This window comes from Salvelinus alpinus, chromosome 14, assembly GCF_045679555.1.
Source record: "Salvelinus alpinus chromosome 14, SLU_Salpinus.1, whole genome shotgun sequence".
NCBI lineage: Eukaryota > Metazoa > Chordata > Actinopteri > Salmoniformes > Salmonidae > Salvelinus > Salvelinus alpinus.
Genome location: NC_092099.1, coordinates 12,512,252 through 12,535,225, shown reverse-complemented (window position 1 = coordinate 12,535,225; position 22,974 = coordinate 12,512,252). Strand labels below are relative to the sequence as shown.

The 22,974-nt window shown below is 42.1% G+C and overlaps 1 protein-coding gene across 1 annotated transcript in view; it reads left to right on the top strand.

Annotated features, from left to right (window-relative positions):
- The window catches only part of LOC139538431 (activin receptor type-1C-like), a 38,488-nt gene extending 16,294 nt beyond the window's left edge, over positions 1–22,194 (top strand). The window contains exons 3-9 of the mRNA XM_071340439.1: positions 12,836–13,078; positions 13,396–13,624; positions 13,918–14,087; positions 17,190–17,346; positions 18,717–18,841; positions 19,278–19,408; positions 19,870–22,194. Coding sequence (XP_071196540.1) covers positions 12,836–13,078; positions 13,396–13,624; positions 13,918–14,087; positions 17,190–17,346; positions 18,717–18,841; positions 19,278–19,408; positions 19,870–19,995 — 1,181 coding nt within the window. The 3' untranslated portion in view covers positions 19,996–22,194. The remainder of the gene's footprint in view (positions 1–12,835; positions 13,079–13,395; positions 13,625–13,917; positions 14,088–17,189; positions 17,347–18,716; positions 18,842–19,277; positions 19,409–19,869) is intronic.
- Positions 22,195–22,974: the final 780 nt, after the last annotated feature.

Below are 22,974 nucleotides of genomic sequence, written 5' to 3'. Positions count from 1 at the left end.
TATGAGGTGCTTTTCTGCATATGCTTCCGTTTTTCGACGCCAGACTCACCACTGGTGTGCGTGGCCAAAGAGCTCTATTTTCATAACATCTGACCATAGCACCGCCTGGAGATTGATAAAAAACATTAGCACTTGGATTAGAAACGGTGCTATGGTTATCCTCACAAGGGGAGTGTGCTAGGGTATTGAAAACGGGGCACCCTTATCTTTTTTTTGTCTTTATCAAGGATGCCAATAATTATGGACCTGACTGGACATATCACCAAGATACATTTTGAGTTGTCCTTTGCAATGCATGACTCCATGGTATGTATTGTTGGCAAAACAAGCTTCTCCATCAGGGTGCTCTGCTGTCCCCCCACTCGATTTGGCTTGTGCCATCTCGTTTGGGTTTTCGTCCTTGTTTTTATTACTTGTGACAGTGTACCAACCTGGGCGATACTCGGTTTGGACTACCAGTATTGCGGCGCTGAGGGTTTGTCTTAGTTGTCTGTGTAACTTGTCTGTCCACCGGAATCCTCCCGGTTATAGCCTTCGGGTTTGAGGACCGCGCCTACCCCGCAAGATCTGGAGACTGTATGTTTCGCTCCAGCGGGCTTTGCAGTTCTCCACAGAGTGAACTAGGTGTCGCAAGGCGCACCGCGTTTCATCTCTCACAGGGTGCAGCCATCTTGCCTAGACTCCTGTGTGTACCACGGTGAACGAGCTATGCAAAGTAGCTAGATTAACGAGAGGTGACCATTGCAGGACTAAGCACGGTTATAAACACACGTCCCCTTAAGTCCTGCCAACCACGTACAGTTGAAGTCGGAAGTTTACATACACTTAGGTTGGTGTCATTAAAACTAATTTTTCAACCACTCCACAAATGTCTTGTTACCAAACTATAGTTTTGGCAAGTCGGTTAGGACATCTACTTTGCATGACAGAAGTAATTTTTCCAACAATTTTCCAACAATTGTTCACTTATAATTCACTGTTTCACACTTCCAGTGGGTCAGAAGTTTGCATATACTAAGTTGACTGTGCCTTTAAACAGCTTGGAAAATTCCAGAAAATGATGTCATGGCTTTAGAAGCTTCTGATAGGCTAATTGACATCATTTGAGTCAATTGGAGGTGTACCTGTGGATGTATTTCAAGGTCTACCTTCAAACTCAGTGCCTCTTTGCTTGACATCATGGGAAAATCAAAAGAAATCAGCAGAAAAAAAATTGTAGACCTCCACAAGTCTGATTCATCATTGGGAGCAATTTCCAAACGCCTGAAGGTACCACGTTCATCTGTACAAACAATAGTACGCAAGTATAAACCCCAATGGGTTCACGCAGCTGTCATACCGCTCAGGAAGGAGACGCATTCTGTCTCCTAGAGATGAACGTACTTTGGTGGGAAAAGTGCAAATCAATCCCAGAACAACAGCAAAGGACCTTGTGAAGATGCTGGAGGAAACAGGTACAAAGTATCTATATCCACAGTAAAACGAGTCCTATATCGACATAACCTGAAAAGGCCGCTCAGCAAGGAAGAAGCCACTGCTCCAAAACTGCCATTAAAAAAGCCAAACTACGTTTTGCAACTGCACATGGGGACAAAGATCGTACTTTTTGGAGAAATGTGCTCTGGTCTGATGAAACAAAAATAGAACTGTTTGGCCATAATGCCCATCGATATGTTTGGAGGAAAAAGGGGGATGCTTGCAAGCCGAAGAACACCATCCCAACCGTGAAGCACGGGGGTGGCAGCATCATGTTGTGGGGGTGCTTTGCTGCAGGAGGGATTGGTGCACTTCACAAAATAGATGGCATCATGAGGATGGAAAATTATGTGGATATATTTAAGCAACATCTCAAGACATCAGTCAGGAAGTTAAAAGCTTGGTCGCAAATGGGTCTTCCAAATGGACAATGACCCCAAGCATACTTCCAAAGTTGTGGCAAAATGGCTTAAGGACAACAAAGTCAAGGTATTGGAGTGGCCGTCACAAAACCCTGACCTCATTCCTATAGAAAATGTGTGGGCAGAACTGAAAATGTGTGTGCGAGCAAGGAGGCCTACAAACCTGACTCAGTTACACCAGCTCTGTCAGGAGGAATGGGCCAAAATTCACCCAACTTATTGTGAGAAGCTTGTGGAAGGCCACCCGAAACGTTTGACCCAAGTTAAACAATTTAAAGGCAATGCTACCAAATACTAATTGAGTATGTAAAATTCTGATCCACTGGGAATGTGATGAAAGAAATAAAAGCTGAAATATATCTCTCTACTCTTATTCTGACATTTCATTTTCTTAAAATAAAGTGGTGCTCCTAACTGACCTAAGACAGGGAATTTTTACTAGGATTTAAATGTCAGGAATTGTGAAAAACTGAGTTTAAATGTATTTGGCTAAGGTGTATGTAAACTTCCGACTTCAACTGTATATAGCAAGAGATTAGCTATAAACGTAGCGTGAGTTACAGCCGACCCACACGTATAAAGCAAGAAACAAACTATAAATGTGTGAGGTAGAATGCCCTGCCTCTTCATGGTCAAGCAGTTTACACTGTTGGCTTAATTATTTTAAAAAGCTACAGCCATTCATGTCTCCTCTCCTTCATTCAGATAGTGTGTGAGACAAAAACTGATACTGGGTCCGTGGTAATCTTTACTATTATACAGTATTGCACAGTGCTTACTACAAACAGTATATTCATGTTTTTTTCCACGAGGAAAGGTACAGCCAGAGCGGCTTGTTTATAATCCAATCGTTGCAGCAGGCTCAACCGATACCCCGCCCATTTCTTTACAGACAGAAGAACTAGCAAATAGTTGATTATAGCACACAGCACTTCACACTGAGTGAAAGAAACATGCGTGCTGGCAGCTGAAAATCACGATCATTAATAATTACAAAACATACTTGTGTAAAAATCGTATTTGGAAAATTCTTCATATCCGTTACTACTGTTTACTCATTTTGTCCGAATACTCGGCACTCCCCTACTGTACATGTAAACTGGGCTGAAAAGTGACTGGTCGCAGGAATATATACTGTAAATACAGTGCCTTCAAAGTATTCACACCCCTTGACTTTTTCCACATTTTGTAGTGTTACGAAGTCGGTTTCAAATGGATTTAATTGTATTTCTTTGTCAACAAACTACACAAAATACTCTGTCAAAGTGGATGAAAAAAGAAAACACTAAAATACAGTATCTTGATAAGTAATCAACCCCCTGAGTCAATACATGTTAGAATCACATTTGGCAGCGATTCCAGCTGTGCGTCTTTCTTGGTAAGTCTGTAAGAGCTTTCCACACCTGGATTGTTCAACATTTGCCCATTTATTTTAAATTTTTATTATTAAAAAAATTCTTCAAGCTCTGTCAATTTGGTTATTGATCAATGCTAGACAACCATTTCAGGCTTTGCCATACATTTTCAAGCAGATTTAAGTAAAAGCTTTAACTCGGCCACTCAGGAACATTCACTGTCTTCTTGGTTAGAATCTCCAGTGTATATTTAGCCTTGTGTTTTAGGTCATTGTCCTGCTGAAAGGTGAATTAATCTTCCAGTGTCTGGTGGAAAGCAGACTGAAACAGGTTTACCTCTAGGATTTTGCCTGTGCTTAGCTCCATATAATGTATTTGTTATCCTGGAAAACTCCACAGTCCTTAACGATTACAAGCATACCCATAACATGATGTAGCCACCACTATGCTTGAAAATATGGAGAGTAGTACTCTAATGTATTGGATTTATCCCAAACATAACACCTTTTATTCAGGACAAAATGTTAATTGATTTGCCACATTTTTGCAGTAGTACTCTAGTGCCATGTTGCAAACAGGATGCATGTTTTGGAATATTTGTATTCTGTACAGGCCTCCTCCTTTTCACTCTGGCAATTAGGTTATTATTGTGTAGTAACTACGTTATATATATATAGTTTTCTCCTACCACAGCCATTAAACTCTAACTGTTTTAAAGTCACCATTGGACTCATGGTGAAATCCTTCAGGGGTTTATTTCCTCACTAGCAACTGAGTTAGGAAGGACGCCTGTATCTTTTGTAGTGACTCTGTGTATTGACACACCATACAAAGTGTAATTAATATCTTCACCATGCTCAAAAGTGAATTGATCTCCCAATAAGTAGATGCCCTTCTTTGCGAATAATTGGAAACCTCCCTGGTCTTTGTGGTTGAATTTGTGTTTGAAATTCACTGCTCGACTGAGGGACCTGACAGATAATATGGGGTACAGAGATAAAGTAGTCAATAAAAAAAATCATGTTCAAAACTATTATTGCACACAGAGTGAGTCCATGCAACTTATTTTGTGACTTGTTAAGCAAACTTTTACTCCTTAACCTATTTAGGCTTGCCATATGAAAGGGTTGAATACTTGTTGACTCAAGACATTTCAGCTTTTCATTTATTTTAATAAAAAAAAAAATTCATTTCAAATAACATAATTACACTTTGACGTTATGGGATATTGTGTTTAGACCAGTGACGACGACAATCTAAGTGTAATCCATTTTTAAAATTAGGCTGTAACACAGCAAAATGTGGAGAATGCCAAGGGGTGTGAATACTTTCTGAATGCACTGTACTTATGATTATATACTAATGGCAATATATACATGTAAACAGGAGTAATAGGGATGAGTAGCAGGATAAATAGATACATACTAAGGTAATGGCAATCAATAATCAATGAATAGCAGCGTAATGGAGTGAAACATAGTCATTCAAATGTTATTTGTCACATGTGCCATGTACCGTGAAATGCTTACTTACAAGCCCTTGACCAAAAATGCATTTAAAAAAACAAACAAAACAAAAAAAATATTTGAGAAAATATTGACTAAATAAAAAAATAAAAGGCCTACCACCCTTGTCACCGGCAAACTTAATTTTTTATTTTATTTTATTTCACCTTTATTTAACCAGGTAGGCTAGTTGAGAACAAGTTCTCATTTGCAACTGCGACCTGGCCAAGATAAAGCATAGCAGTGTGAACAGACAACACAGAGTTACACATGGAGTAAACAATAAACAAGTCAATAACATGGTAGAAAAAAAGAGAATCTATATACAATGTGTGCAAAAGGCATGAGGTAGGCAATAAATCGAATAATTACAATTTAGCAGATTAACACTGGAGTGATAAATCATCAGATGATCATGTGCAAGAAGAGATACTGGTGTGCAAAAGAGCAGAAAAGTAAATAAATAAAAGCAGTATGGGGGGTGAGGTAGGTAAATTGGGTGGGTAGTTTTACAGATGGACTATGTACAGCTGCAGCGATCGGTTAGCTGCTCGGATAGCAGATTTTTAAAGTTGTTGAGGGAGATAAAAGTCTCCAACTTCAGAGATTTTTGCAATTCGTTCCAGTCGCAGGCAGCCGAGAACTGGAAGGAAAGGCGTCCAAATGAGGTTTTAGCTTTAGGGATGATCAGTGAGATACACCTGCTGGAGCGCGTGCTGCGGGTGGGTGTAGCCATCGTGACCAGTGAACTGAGATAAGGCGGCACTTTACCTAGCATAGCCTTGTAGATGACCTGGAGCCAGTGGGTCTGACGACGAACATGTAGCGAGGGCCAGCCGACTAGGGCATACAGGTCGCAGTGGTGGGTCGTATAAGGTGCTTTAGTAACAAAACGAATGGCACTGTGATAAACTGCATCCAGTTTGCCGAGTAGAGTGTTGGAAGCTATTTTGTAGATGACATCGCCGAAGTCGAGGATCGGTAGGATAGTCAGTTTTACTAGGGTAAGTTTGGCGGCGTGAGTGAAGGAGGCTTTGTTGCGGAATAGAAAGCCGATTCTTGATTTGATTTTGGATTGGAGATGTTTGATATGAGTCTGGAAGGAGAGTTTGCAGTCTAGCCAGACACCTAGGTACTTATAGATGTCCACATATTCTAGGTCGGAACCGTCCAGGGTGGTGATGCTAGTCGGGCGTGCGGGTGCAGGCAGCGAACGGTTGAAAAGCATGCATTTGGTTTTACTAGCGTTTAAGAGCAGTTGGAGGCCACGGAAGGAGTGTTTTATGGCATTGAAGCTCGTTTGGAGGTTAGATAGCACAGTGTCCAAGGAAGGGCCGGAAGTATATAGAATGGTGTCGTCTGCGTAGAGGTGGATCAGGGAATCGCCCGCAGCAAGAGCAACATCATTGATGTATACAGAGAAAAGAGTCGGCCCGAGAATTGAACCCTGTGGTACCCCCATAGAGACTGCCAGAGGACCGGACAACATGCCCTCCGATTTGACACACTGAACTCTGTCTGCAAAGTAGTTGGTGAACCAGGCAAGGCAGTCATTAGAAAAACCGAGGCTACTGAGTCTGCCGATAAGAATATGGTGATTGACAGAGTCGAAAGCCTTGGCCAGGTCGATGAAGACGGCTGCACAGTAATGTCTTTTATCGATGGCGGTTATGATGTCGTTTAGTACCTTGAGCGTGGCTGAGGTGCACCCGTGACCGGCTCGGAAACCGGATTGCACAGCGGAGAAGGTACGGTGGGATTCGAGATGGTCAGTGATCTGTTTGTTGACTTGGCTTTCGAAGACCTTAGATAGGCAGGGCAGGATGGATATAGGTCTGTAACAGTTTGGGTCCAGGGTGTCTCCCCCTTTGAAGAGGGGGATGACCGCGGCAGCTTTCCAATCCTTGGGGATCTCAGATGATACGAAGGAGAGGTTGAACAGGCTGGTAATAGGGGGTGCGACAATGGCGGCGGACAGTTTCAGAAATAGGGGGTCCAGATTGTCAAGCCCAGCTGATTTGTATGGGTCCAGGTTTTCCAGCTCTTTCAGAACATCTGCTATCTGGATTTGGGTAAAGGAGAAGCTGGGGAGGCTTGGGCGAGTAGCAGCGGGGGGGGGCGGGGCTGTTGGCCAAGGTTGGAGTCGCCAGGAGGAAGGCATGGCCAGCCATTGAGAAATGCTTGTTGAAGTCTTCGATTATCACGGATTTATCGGTGGTGACCGTGTTACCTAGCCTCAGTGCAGTGGGCAGCTGGGAGGAGGTGCTCTTGTTCTCCATGGACTTTACAGTATCCCAGAACTTTTTGGAGTTAGAGCTACAGGATGCGAATTTCTGCTTGAAAAAGCTGGCCTTTGCTTTCCTGACTGACTGCGTGTATTGGTTCCTGACTTCCCTGAACAGTTGCATATCGCGGGGGCTCTTCGATGCTATTGCAGTTCGCCACAGGATGTTTTTGTGCTGGTCGAGGGCAGTCAGGTCTGGAGTGAACCAAGGGCTATATCTGTTCTTGGTTCTGCATTTTTTGAACGGAGCATGCTTGTCTAATATGGTGAGGAAGTAACATTTAAAGAATGACCAGGCATCCTCAACTGACGGGATGAGGTCAATATCCTTCCAGGGTACCCGGGCCAGGTCGATTAGAAAGGCCTGCTCGCAGAAGTGTTTTAGGGAGCGTTTGACAGTGATGAGGGGTGGTCGTTTGACCGCGGACCCGTGGCGGATACAGGCAATGAGGCAGTGATCGCTGAGATCTTGATTGAAGACAGCAGAGGTGTATTTGGAGGGCAGGTTGGTCAGGATAATGTCTATTAGGGTGCCCATGTTTACGGATTTAGGGTTGTACCTGGTGGGTTCCTTGATGATTTGTGTGAGATTGAGGGCATCAAGCTTGGATTGTAGGACTGCCGGGGTGTTAAGCATATCCCAGTTTAGGTCACCTAACAGAACAAACTCTGAAGCTAGATGGGGAGCGATCAATTCACAGATGGTGTCCAGGGCACAGCTGGGAGCTGAGGGGGGTCGGTAGCAGGCGGCAACAGTGAGAGACTTATTTCTGGAGAGATTAATTTTTAAAATTAGAAGTTCGAACTGTTTGGGCATAGACCTGGAAAGTATGACAGAACTTTGCAGGCTATCTCTGCAGTAGATTGCAACTCCTCCCCCTTTGGCAGTTCTATCTTGACGGAAAGTGTTATAGTTGGGTATGGAAATCTCAGAATATTTGGTGGCCTTCCTAAGCCAGGATTCGGACACGGCAAGGACATCAGGATTGGCAGAGTGTGCTAAAGCGGTGAGTAAGGCAAACTTAGGGAGGAGGCTTCTGATGTTGACATGCATGAGGCCAAGGCTTTTTCGATCGCAGAAGTCAACAAATGAGGGTGACTGGGGACATGCAGGGCCTGGGTTTACCTCCACATCACCCGAGGAACAGAGGAGTAGTAGGATGAGGGTGCGGCTAAAGGCTATCAAAACTGGTCGCCTAGAGCGTTGGGGACAAAGAATAAAAGGAGCAGATTTATGGGCGTGGTAGAATAGATTCTGGGCATAATGTGCAGACAGGGGTATGGAGGGGCGCGGGTACAGCGGAGGCAAGCCCAGGCACTGGGTGATGATAAGAGAGGTTGTATCTCTGGACATGCTGGTCTCAATGGGTGAGGTCACCGCATGTGTGGGGGGTGGGACAAAGGGGGTATCAGAGGTACGGAGAGTGGAACTACAGGGTCCATTGCAAACCAAAACAATGATAATGAAAACTAGCCCGAACAACAGTATGCAAGGCATATTGATATTTGAGAGAGACATACAATAAGGCATAAAGTGATTGCAGGTCTTGATTGGGAGAGCTAGCTAAAACAACAGGTAAGATAACAGCAGCAATAACAGGGTGCTAGTCTAACACAGCAACAACAGGTAAAAATGGCGACGACTAGGCAGAGAGGGTCGGATTAACTACACACAGATCCTGAGTTAAAGCACAGAGCCGACAGATAAAACACAAATAAACAGAATGGAGTACCGTGAATTAATGGACAGTCAAGCATGCATCAGCTATGTAGCCAAGTGATCATAGTGTCCAGGGGGCAGCCGTAGATGGAGCAGGGAGGCCTCCACTAAGCTAGCACGCGGCGTTTAAAGTTAGTAGCCCGGGGGGTGGTCTGCTCAGACGGAGGGGGTCTGCTCAGACGTGGTCGTGTCGACAGAGAATCCAAGCCAGATGGCGATGGCGAAAGAGAGGTTGTGAATTGTAGAATTGTGTTTGCTAACTGGTGCTAGCTTCGTGGCAGTGGCGCTAGCTGCGCTAGCCGCAAGCTAGCTGTGAGGATCAGAAGCAGTGGCTCAGGGATTACGGCAGGAATCCGGCGTTGTTGTCGAGAGACAGTCCGATGCTGGTAAATTGGTGAGTAATATCCAGGCTAATAACAGGGCTGGTGTCTGTGCAGAAGGTAAAAGCTACTAGCAGCGGCAAAAAAAATGGCTAAATTAGCTTGTAGCTGGTATTGTAGCCCAAGAATTCGCTGGTAGACCTCTTCAGCTAGCCGGCAGATGGGCCTAGCTCGAGGCTAGCTCAAGGCTAACTGGTGCTTGCTTCGGGACAGAGGTGTTAGCCAGTAGTAGCCACTCGGTTGCAGCTAGCTAGCTGTGATGATACGGTGTAATTGTCCAGAGCTTGCGTCAGGAATCCGGTGATGTGGTAGAGAAAAAGCAGTCCTATATGCTCTGGGTTGATATCGCGCTTGCAGACTGGCAGGTATTGGCCCGGTATTGAAGCTGGCTGTGTCCGAGTTGAGGGTGAAGACCGCAGCAGTGGCTAACTGACTACTAGCTAGTAGCTAGTTATCTGGCTAGCTTCTGATTGGGGTTACGGTTCTAAAGTATAAAAAAAATAGCAGGTCCGTACCACATTGGGTGAGGCGGAATGTAGGAATGTATATTCAGTTCCTAGATGGAAAGTGAAATTAAAATATATACGAAATGTATACGAAAAATACGAAGACTATTTACTATTTACTATTTACACGCGACAGGACAATACAAACACACGTCCGACTGCTACGCCATCTTGGATGAGCCTCTGATGATGTTGGAGTCGTGCTTGGCCACGCAGTCATGGGTGAACGGGGAGTACAGGAGGAGACTAAGCACGCACCCCTGAGGGCCCCCCGTGTTGAGGATCAGCGTGGCAGATGTGTTGTTGCTTACCCTTACCACCTGAAGGCGACCCGTCAGGAAGTCCAGGATCCAGTTGCAGAGGGAGGTGTTTAGTCCCAGGGTTCTTAGCTTAGTGATGAGCTTTATGGGCACTATGGTGTTGAACGCTGAGCTGGAGTCAAAGGGGGGTCCGACCCAGTACTAGATGGGTGTACCTAGTAAACTGGCCGCTGAGTGTATGTTGTAGACCCTATTTTAATTGTTGTGCTCACCATCGGTTGAGACACTGCATGCTCTTGAATACAGGGTGGGCGTCATGTTGGCTGAAAATCACTGCAATCATCTCCTCCTGAACCAAATGTCAGATTCACCACATATTTTGTATTTAGACACACTACATCAGTGTTTAATGGTTTTGAGATTTGTTTTTGTTTTTGTTGCATTCAAATATGGCCGCACTGTAACTATAGATGCAAATATGCTAATGAAAAAAATGTATACTTAACAAATCTTTCTCATGAACCATAAATCAGATTGACTCAATTATACTGAAAAATATAAACGCAACATGCAACAATTTCAAAAATGTTACTGAGTTACAGTGGGGTGCAGCCATGGGGGGGCCTTGGAGGGCATAGGCCCACCTACTTGGTAACCCCCCCCCCCCCCCCCCCCCCAGACAATCCCGCAGGTGAAGAAGCCGGATGTGGAGGTCCTGGGCTGGTGTGGTCTATGGTTGTGAGGCTGGTTGGACATACTGCCAAATTCTCTAAAACGACATTGGAGGCAGCTTATGGTAGTGAAATTAACATTCAATTCTCTGGGAACAGCTCTGGTGGACATTCCTGCAGTCAGCATGCCAATTGCACGCTCCCGCAATGCTGAAGAATGTGTGGCATTGTGTTGTGTAACAAAACTGCACATTATAGAGTGTCCTTTTATTGTCCCCAGCACAAGGTGCACCTGTATAATGACATGCCGTTTAATCAGCTTCTTGATGTGCCACACCTGTCAGGTGGATGGATTATCTTGGCAAAGGAGAAATGCTCACTAACAGGGATGTAAACAAATGTGTGCACAACATTTGAGAGAAATAATATTTTGTGCATATGGAAAATTTCAGGGATTTTTCATTTCAGCTCATGAAACATGGGACTTTACATGTTCCATTCATATTTTGGTTCAGTGTAATTAGCCTCTAATGAATTTGAGAATGATTAGTTGCTGCATTCAAAGTGGGCCACGCTACACCACTAGATGGCACCATATCACACCAGGGATATAAGAACTCAACCGATGGACATGGGGCCATGAACTTTGGTATGTAAACCTTATGTATATGTCCTTAGAAGCTGTGTGAATACAAATTCTTTGCAACCTTAGCTGCACCAGACAAGTTGGTGGCACTATAGATGTCATTGGCAACAGTGGCACCATAGGATACTATAGCAATAACTATAAATCAAGTAGACTTTGTCTCGTGAAAATTAATGTTAGATAAAAATTATGCAGATGAACAATGTGAAACATTTTGAAAATAACACTGAATATATTTCCTAAATCTTAACTTAAACACTTAGCCAAATTGACCACAGAATTGGTATACAAACTCAATACACTATAAGTAATGATTTGAACAATGATTACCTGCTAGACTAAACTTCACTAGCGTCATCCTTGTGGTATTGAGAGATACCTCAAGGTATGCTTCCACTGATTGTACATAAAGGAAGGTAGCGCATACATGCTAGAGTGCTTGCTTTGTCCTTTCTGTCATCCTGTGAATCCCGTTCATTGCTGCTCACAGCTATATTTAGAAGTTAACATTTACATTTAATTTATATTTCAGTAGTGTACCGGCTAAATTGCAGTGGTCTGAACTTGGGTTAGGTTCATTCTACCGATGACGGGCACAACACGGACACCTCAGATGATGTAAAATAGGTTCTTCGCTACAACATACGTGTTTACACATTTTTTCATAAAAAAGTTTTTTTGTCAATAAATTATACAACTGTTTGATAACCCTGTTTGTAAGCTTTCAAATTATATCAAACTCAACTGTTTTTCAGTGATGAAGACATGGATGTAGGGTGTGGTATGCAAAATGGGTCAACTTTGAACACCTCTATTTTGGCATTCAGGTCATTTGCATTGACCCATTTTTGCACTGACTCGATGCACACTCACCGGACTCTACCCACACACTCAGACATACTTACACTGACACTCCAACAGACACGGACACACACAAAACACACACATGCATATCGACGACACACACACACACACACACTCACACACACACTGCTGCTACTCTGTTTATTATCTATCCTGATTGCCTAATACATTTTAACCCTTACCTACATGTACGTATTACCTCAACTACCTTGTATCCCTGCAGATTGACTCGGTACTGGTACTCCTTGTATATAGCTTCCTTATCTATTGTGTTACTATTTTCTATTTGCTAATTTTCTTACATTTGGAAAAGAGCTCATAAGTAAGCTTTTCAGGGTAAAGCCTACACCTGTTGGATTCGGCGCATTTGACAAATACAATTGAATTTGTTTTGGTAGAGATTTCAGCTTCACATTTTGATCACAAGCTGCAACAGCGTGTAATGACTACATTATTGGTAGTAATGGGTTAATTACTAAAGTGGTTGAAAATCACCACTAGAGGGCATGGAAATAATGAGAAGTATTAGCCTATGTATGATTTGGGTTCAGGAAGTATTTTTCTTTTTGATCCCTAATGTAAAAATCCCCATCCACCTTTTTAAATCTTATATCACAAATGTGTGGGCCATTGCACATTCATCTACTGATCAAGTCTTGTTATTGAATAAGACCTTCTCTGTTTCTTACGTAGTGTGTAGTGTACTTACAGTATGTTGCTGTGTCTGTGTTGTGTTGGCTATGCAGAGAGGCCTTCGGAGGAGCCCGGCTGGGGCAGGCTGGAGCTGGCAGCAGTCATCCTGGTTCCCTCTACCCTGCTCTGTGTGAGCATCCTGCTCGGTGTGTGTGTGGTGCAGGGCCAGCCCTGTGCCTACAACCGGGCCCACAAGAATGACGTGGAGGAGCCCCTGGATGACCAAAGTCTTATGTCCCCCGATAAGTGTCTTAAAGACCTCATCTACGATATGAGCACCTCTGGCTCAGGCTCCGGTAAGAGAGAGTCTATACATGTATGGTTCAATGTACAGTCATAGAAACATAATCACTAGAATGGGCATCCCCCATCAAGTCAATGGGTCTCTAATGGTGATTCTATTTAGGCATGCACCAGAGGAGAGCAGGTAATGGTGCTCTGATAGATGGACCTCATAACGAATTTAGCATTTTAAATCAATTTGATGTTTTAATATTGAAAATTGGGCAGCAAGTGAGAGTAACAACACACTGAACTCAGAGTTTATAATTGGATTTTGTTCGTGACAGAGCATTTGTAACTGATTCATCTGATTTTTTGTTTTGCTTTACAGGGCTACCACTGCTGGTACAACGGACAATAGCTCGGACTATCGTGCTGCAGGAGACCATTGGGAAGGGCCGCTTCGGGGAGGTGTGGCGAGGGAAGTGGCGAGGGGAGGACGTTGCGGTGAAGATCTTCTCATCCCGTGACGAGAGGTCCTGGTTCAGAGAGGCAGAGATCTATCAGACCATCATGCTCCGACACGAGAATATCCTGGGATTCATTGCAGCTGATAACAAAGGAACTTATTGACATATTTGGTCCAGATGGCACCCTATTCCCTATATAGTGCACTACTTTTCACCAGAGCCCTATATACTATATAGGGAATAGGGTGCTATCTGGGACGCATCCTTGATATAACTGCCCTTGATATGCTATTTTGACTATGTAGTGACTTAAGCAGGAAAAGCTCCTGGCCCTAACTACATTTCATGTCATGTACATTGTTTTAATGTGTGACGAGAAGCGTTCTCAAGTATGACTGTACACTAACCCCAGGTGTATGACCATGCCCTTTGCTGTCTTCTGCAGATAACGGCTCTTGGACCCAGCTGTGGCTGGTGACAGAGTACCACGAGCACGGCTCCCTGTTCGACTACCTGAACAGGTACACAGTGTCTGTGGACGGCATGATCGTTCTGGCCTTGTCCATCGCCAGCGGCCTGGCACACCTCCACATGGAGATCATTGGCACTCAGGGTGAGGTGTTGGCACCGCAAATCCTTTCAGCCTAGATCTTTACATTCCTGTAATGGGAATTTAAGATGACTATCGTTTTTAGATTCAGAGTGATTGATATAATGTAGCATATTTAGAGTCTCTGTATCCTACAGGTCCACAGATATACCACACACTACAAGGCTTATTTGTAGTGTGGTATAGGCTTCAATAACAATAGAACACCTGTGTATCTGTCAGTCTAGTTTAGGACTGATGCCATTCCCACTTTACATATTCTATTGAACATCCCACAGGATTGACATGTATTCTTGTAGTGGAAATAATGATTCACCAAAGGTCAGAACTATAATTACAGGGACTTGGCGAGGGCCTCCGTTTATAACAGAACAACCATAGAAAATCCTCTTTCTAATCTTAGAAAAGCTACTTTCCAAAGCACACTTTTTTGTGTTGCTAGTTACTTGCTGATGTGATCTTGTTGCATTCACACCGATAGCCTTATTTCTATACAAATTGTTTCTTCTGAATTATTTTTCTTTCTTTTTCTTTCACATGTTTGCAATGTACTACTGTTAATCTATTGTAAGCATATATTTTGCAAGGGCTATATAACAGTGACAACAAACATCTACCCATGTTAGCAAGTTATTGAATAGACATGAAATATAACCATCACCAGGGTTGGGGAGTAACGGATTACATGTACATGTAGTCCGTTACATGTAAGGGATTACAAAAAAACTGGTAACTGTAAATATTGTAATCAGATTACAGATACTTTTGAAAAACTAGATGATTACTTCGAGGTTTACTTCGCGGATTACTTTTAAATTCGGAAAGGATGTTTGCATAAAAAAATCTTTGACACTTCTCTGTTTTCTCAATGACATTCAAATCCACATTGAAAGAATGTCCAAGTTTTTAAATTTGTTCCACCTTGAGCGAATCTGACCACAAGTCAGAGACCACTATGATGACACACCAAATGTGTTTGATGACTCGCGGGAAAAGAGCAGGAATAGGCTTTTGTTGGCTACAGTCGAAGCTATGTCTTCCAATGATGTTGGCATCTGAAGATTATCCAACTTCAATAAACGTTTGGCGGTAAGGATTACAGCAGTGGTGTAGTCTACGGCGATACAGCTATCACTTATTATTGATATCTACATAGCGCATTGACGTGAATCACACTGCTGCTCTGTCATTTAGCTATTTGCAACTTATGGATTGTGGTTGTTGTAGATGGCTGTTCACAAATCTAAATATGTATTTGAACCCAATAATGGTTGAATTCAAGAAGTTTAAGCTGCCTATCAATCATTGTTTTTGAAACCAGTGGACAGCCAGTAAAATATGCGCTCTTGCAACAGCTGCATAGTGCGGATCCCAGCCTATGGAATAAAAGTTTTTTTTTTTATTGCTCAATCTAATTCATGCTGATAAAAAAAAAAATCCATATACCTAATGGAGACATGCTCAAACTCGCACACTTTTGATAGACTTAAAGGGGCAATCTGTAGTTGCTACATCCATTTTTGGACTTATAAATGATATATACATTACCAGTCAAAAGTTTGGACACACTCATTCCAGGTTTTTTCTTTGTGAAGACATCAAAATTATGAAATAGTACATATAGAGTCATGTAGTAACCAAAAAGTGTTAAACAAATCAAAATATATTTTATATTCAAAGTAACCACCCTTTGCCTTGATGACAGCTTTGCATACTCTTGGCATTCTCTCAATCAGCTTCATGAGGAATGCTTTTCAGTTCCCACACAGTTCCCACATATGCTGAGCACTTGTTGGCTGCTTTTCCGTCACTCGGTGGTCCAACTCAACCCAAACATCCCAATTGGGTTGAGGTCTGGCGTTTGTGGAGGCCAGGTCATCTGATGCAGCACTCCATCACTCTCCTTCTTGGTGAAATAGCCCTTACACAGCCTGGAGGTGTGTTGCGTCATTGTCCTGTTGAAAAACAGATGATACTCCCACTAAGTGCAAACCAGATGGGATGGTGTATCGCTGCAGAAGGCTGTGGTAGCCATGGTGTTGAAGTGTGCCTTGAATTCTAAATAAATCACAGACAGGGTCACCATCAAAGCATCATCACATTATGGATGGTCAGTCTTTGCATCCATAGCTCCGTCTATTACTTTGAGAGTGGTTACATTTCTCCAGGCCCATCCCTCAGCTTTTTACCAAAACAGGGGCGACCATTTTGTTATTGTTTCAACTGTGGATTTGCCCTTTTAAACAGCTGTACATTATCAAGATATCAAATTGTCACCAACAAATAGGTAAACAATAGGCCTATAGCAAATGCAGCATATGGCATTCATTTTTCACATGTAAATAGCACCTTTCAGTAGTGCTCAAAGCATGCCATTCCATGAGGGCAGCATTATTTTTCAACCTGAATCAATGAGCCCAATCAGTCCTCCATGACAACAAAATCATGAACAACAGAGTATGGCTGGCTATTAAGTCCTTAGTTTTGGGGTTATACTCAGGTAAAACAATTAGGCTAATCTATTCTTCCATATTTCCAAGTCCTATTCTTGAAGATCAAGGGGTATAACATTTACTGGAATGACTGGAATTCTGATAGACTTTGGTTTTTAATGTATAGATGTAATTTAATCGTATTATTATATGTAGTAGAAAGCGATGGGGTAGAAGAAGCCTACACAACCAACCCATAAAGTAAAATTTAACATCCATATATGGCCAGCTATTTAAACGTTAACATTGCTTTATCCTGCAATAGATGTTGTTCAATTGGTAACATAAATGTTTGTCTTCTTCTAATGCCTCTTAAGGGGAAAGTAATCTAAAAGTAACTGAATGTAATCAGATTACTTTACTGAGTTTGGGTAATCCAAAAGTTACGTTACTGATTACAATTTTGGACAGATAACTAGTAAATGTAACAGATTACATTTAGAAAGTAACCTGCCCAACCCTGAATAACTATGTTGTAATGTGTGCATCCATTCATAGCACTAGACATGTATTTTGCAAGGGCCATACACCAGTGACAATAAACCCATGTATCACTTTAGCAAGTTATTGAAATTACATGTAATAAAACTATGAGTTGTGATGTGTTTTACAGGGAAACCTGCCATCGCCCACAGAGACATCAAGTCTAAAAACATTCTGGTGAAGAAGAATGGGACGGCTGTCATAGCAGACCTCGGATTGGCTGTGAAACACGACTCCAGTACCAACATCATTGATATACCGTCCAATCACAGAGTAGGAACAAAGAGGTAACTAGGCAGCTTTTAACTGAGAGAAAAGAGCATGGGCATGTCTATTGGCCACTTTGATCGACTTTTTCAAGTATTAGTATTTTATCTTTTTATATCCTTTTTAGAGAGATGGAGGGAGCAATATTGGCCGACGATCAGGAAGGTCTCACATTGACTTTGAGTGTGTCCAAAATGCCACAGCTCTAGTCATAAATAGTGCACTAGGGAATAGGGTGCCATTTGGGACGCATCCAAGTCTTTACATCTCCCTTGCCCTCGTTTGTTTATGAAATTGATGGCTAGCCGACAGGTATCCTCGTCCACGTGCTACCTTCATCATTCAGAGCTCCTATTTTTAGGACACCATGTGCCGTTTGTTAACTGTTAATATAGTGATGGGACCGCTGCTCACATGGAGCCCTGTCTTCTGTCTATATAATAATAACATGTCTTTGTCTGTGTGTGCCTGCTGCCTGTCTGCTGCCTGTCTGCAGGGTGGGAAATTAACTTTTTGGTCCAACAGCCACTGGTGGAAGATTCTTTTACTTTACAAAATATATTTTTCTCCGTAATTACACCACAAATCACCCCCCAAAAATGTATTACTAGTAAGAAGTAATGGGTTATATTTCTTAATTTCATTTAATTTTTGTGACCTGCTTCTTTTAAGCAATGTATGTTAAAATGAATCATTTCGATCTAATAATAAAAACAGATAAACAGTTCTACAACTGAACATCAAGAATCACCAAAGTGCCTGCCACAAAATGCTGAGTGATACAGCTTATTTATTATTATAGTTCAGGGCTCAATGCTGACATTTTTTACAAGAAGTACATGATGTTGTCATAAGTAGAAATGTAGAAGCACAAAAATAAATCAAGGAGAGCAATGACTAAAGGTTAATGAATAAACGTTTTTGGGAGTGATCCATCCTCAATCAAGCACAGTCATTAGGTGAGACCAAAATGTTCAGCTGCCCTTTAAGGGACGGGCTGTTACCGTGGCAACTAAGGCACTTGCTTGTCTGTGATGGAAAAATAATCTCAGACTGTGATGTCTTCCTAGCAGCAGGCAGTTGCAGCAAACTCAAACTAACTTTGATAAACAACCTAGCACGTGAACAAAACGATCTAACAAAAAAAACCAGTTCCCAAATGCTCTGTGTGACCACCCGCCAACATGGCGTGTGAAATATAGCTATAGTACATTCTTACCCGCCGATGACAAACTATACTCTCATTTGGCGGGTGGATGGTGATAATTTCCAACCCTGCCTGTCTGTATCTCTGCCAGGACATTGAGTGTCTTCACATGTGTCAGTGTTGACTCACTCACCCTAATACCACTGTTGGTTAGTAGTTAACGAGTTCATCCTCCCTCGGCAGGTACATGGCCCCAGAACTGCTGGATGACACGATAAATATTGGCAGCTTTGAGTCGTTCAAGCGGGCAGACATCTACTCCCTGGGCCTTGTGTTCTGGGAACTGGCAAGGAGGTGTTCCATCAGAGGTACGTCTTTTTAAACTCTTAGTACAAAAGCGACCGGAAGGAAATACAATGGAAGGCTACTAGAAATGACAGTATTTAAAGCTGAAGCTAATATTGTATTCCCTGTATGCACTATAGGGTGCCATTTGGGACACCTTCAAGTTATTTAACTCTTAGTACAAAAGCAACATTAAGCAAATGAAATGGAAGTCTAGTCTGTGCAGCTAATGCACTCAGAGAAATGACACTGGAGTAGTGATTGATGCAGTTATTGGTTTATTGGGTAGGCGATGCATATACTTTATTCAGTGATTCATCATTTAATGAATATTAATGAATTATAATTTTACCACTGATATTAAGTAAACACAATTTCTCATATTGCCATGGAACTGATGAAGGATGGTACATTTGTGCCAGGGAAATGAAGAAATGTGCTTGTTTTTTGCCCCCACAGGACTTCAAGAAGATTTTCAGTTGCCTTACTATGATATGGTGCCTTCAGATCCTTCTGTGGAGGACATGAGAAAGATAGTCTGTGACCAGAAACTGAGACCCAACATTCCCAACCAGTGGCAGAGCTGTGAGGTGAGATACATTTTTTTGACTGTGATAGGGTTGCAACTTTCCCAGGTTTTCCAGAAACCCCGGTTGGAAGATTCCTGGAATCGGTAGGGAATAAGCAGGAACTCCGTGAATCCTCAGAACGGGAAGCCTAGGAATTTTTGGACTAATTTTACAACCCTAGACTTAAAAAAAATACAAAATAATTTAGCTTCCACTACAGAGCCATAGGGCCGATTGGGAATACAATATACTTATTGTATATTGGCTTGGTTAGCATTTAGAATTGTACCTCTGTAAATTGAACTGCTGTTTTTGAGGAAGGTTTTACTTGCAATGACTGATATGGGGTTGTCTAACCTACCTTATTTGAATGCACTTACTGTAATTCTAAGTTGCTCTGCTCTGAACAAGAGTGTCTGCTAAATAGCCAAAATGTACAATTTTGACCTGTTGATTGAACATGATCCTTCTTGATTCACCAGGCACTGCGGGTGATAGGCAAGCTGATGCGCGAGTGCTGGTATGCCAACGCTGCAGCTCGCCTCACCGCGCTGAGGGTCAAGAAAACCGTCTCTCAGGTGACTGTACTCAAGGACATCAAAGATTAGCTAGCCCACTGGCTGGCGCACCAGAATGTACTGTTATTGGTCTGGAGCAAAGCATCCTCAAGACCACACTGAAACAAGAAACACTCAGCTGGGTCGTATTAATTAGAAACCAAACAAAAGAAAAGGAGGGACTACCTAAACCTATCCAATAAGACATTCTCATTAAAACATGTTTTGTTGTGGTTAGTAAATGTAGGTTTTAGCACGGTGTTACAAATGCCTGTATTGCAAGAATCAAGATTTGTTTAGTTTTATGAGCGTTCATGTCCGCTTGTTCTCATGAAGTCTTTTTTGATCTCATCTCCTTCGCTCCTTCTGTGCTGTTTGCACCTTCCCACTTGCACACACACACACCAAGCCTTTCCCCATGCCACTCACATCGAACATTAAAGATCACTTCTATTTGCATTTGAGGGTTGGTCCAACAGAATTGGTCACATGGACACCCAAACACAATGAGACATTGTTTTACTGTAACAGAGGAGAAGTTACCTTTTCTAACTATACCCTTTTTATGTCTCGACTCCCAGACCCTCCTAAAACTGGAGTATCAATGAACATGATTGTGGAACATTTATGCACAGTTTCTGTCACACTGTGACAGAAATGCAGTACTTGGTAGCAAGTACCGCTAGGAGCATTTTAGCCACATACTGTTAATGTGCTAGCTGTCTAGTGTGTGTTTTTATAAATGTGCAATGAGCATAAGAAGAACAATTTTATATAAGGTAGACCACTTGATTCCAACATGTGAACAAAGTGGACAGGCTAGCATGCTGTTCAAACAGTTGGAGACAGACAGGAGGTTGTGTCCAGAACAGTTCAACTGTTCTAGCTACCTTGCTAGCAAGCAAATAGATCCAAATTGGCTAGACTTTAAATGTAGAGATTAGCTGGCTACTCACTAGCACGTGGGCTTGTGCTTGAGAGATTGTTTATGAGACCTGTGTTAACTTTCTATAATGCCTGTTAAGAGAAGTTGGTCATTATTAGTTCATGGTTCGGGTAAAGAAAAGAAGAAAAAAAAAGGGCATTTTCATAGACAGACTTGGAAGCCAGATCAGTGATTATTGCAAACAAGCAGGTTAAATACAATTTGATAAAACAATGTAATTATTAATGGGTCTTATGGTTGTGGAAGGCTTCTATTTAGCCTAGGTATAACTTCAAAAGCCTTGAATTCATTCGATTCTTTCTGACCGTTTGAAATGCGGTGTATTGACCTTTTAATTGTGCAACAAAGCTTATTTAAAGAAAACATTTAAAAAATCACGATATATATATATATCGTGAATCGGCCTTAGGATTGGAAACATTTAGATGAGCTTTTTAGGCCATATCGCCCAGTCCTATATGGTGTGCACTAATGAATACGACCCAGCAGTGAGCATGCTCAGCTTGTGATGCCAAAAGAGCCTGCTGCTGTTCAGCAGGGAACACTCCTGCCCTACAGTGTGTGACTGGAACTGGATCAACCAATCCAGAGGAACAGGAAATGAAACTGTGACCTATCAGAAGAAGATGGATGATTTACAATGTACCGATTTCCTCTGCTACCTCAGATGTTTTTAAGTGCCCAAAGCTTGAAGTTGCACATTGAACGCTTCGTGCCATAATATACTGTATGTAGTGCTAGGCAACATGCAAAATGACTGTAAATGTTACTGAGTAACGCACTCACTGCTATGCCTGATTTGTACAGGACACACAAGGTCTATACCCATAAAGATAATTGTTACTTGGGAGCTGCCCCTCCCTCCCCAACCTATTATATTTGTCATCTATATATCTTTTTTATATAAGACTTGAAAATAATGCCTATTTCAACTATACTATGTATTTAAGTCAAACATAGTCCAATATGTTGTATAATATCTGCAGGTCTAGCAATCTGCAGGTCTAACAATAATGTTATGGAGATGGAGAAATGTAACTACTCTCCAATTCATAGACAGGTGTGGATGCAACGACTGATCATCCATGATATCAAAATGATAGTTTTCACCATGTTTTGAGGCTATACAATGCAAACAATTGCATTGTTTACAAACAATGGAGTTAAACAAGCTTGCATTTTCGGTTCTGATGTGGTACGACAGTCTTACTAAGCTCATGACAAAATGTATAAATAATATTCTTCAAGAGTCAATGGGTATATATCATCAATTGAATAAAAGTTTAAAAAACAACTGTAGCAAACACAGATTGTCTCTTTTAAACACAACCGCACACTAATGATGTATGATTTAGATGTATTTTCCCTAACAACCGCATCTTCTCTGAGAAGCACAACTTTTGTTATATTACAGAAGAGAGAACTACACCGAACAAAAATGTACATGCAACAATTTCAAAGAGTTTACTGAGTTATAGTTCATATAAGGAAATCAGTCAATTGAAATTAATAGATTCGGCCCTAATCTATGGATTTCCCATGACTGGGATAATATATATGCATCTGTTGGTCACAGATACCTTGAAAACAAGTAGGGGCGTGGATCAGAAAACTAGTCACTATCTGGTGTGACCACCATTTGCCTCATGCAGCACGACACATTTATTTTGCATAGAGTTGATCAGGCGATTGATTGTGGCCTGTGGAATGTTGTCCCAGTCCTCCTCAATGGCTGTGCGATGTTGCTGGATATTGCCGGGAACTGGAACACTGTCGTACAGATTGATCCAGAGCATCCCAAACATGCTCAATTGGTGACATGTCTGGTGAGTATGCAGGCCATGGAAGAACTGAGACATTTTCAGCTCAAGGAATTGTGTACAGACCCTTGCAACATGGGGCTGTGCACTATCATGCTGAAACATGAAGTGATGGATGAATGGCAAGACAATGGGCCTCAGGATCTCGTCACGGTATTTCTACATTCAAATTACCATTGATGAAATGTAATTGTGTTTATTGTCCTTAGCTTATGCCTGCCCATACCATAAACCCACCGAAACCATGGGGCACTCTGTTCACAA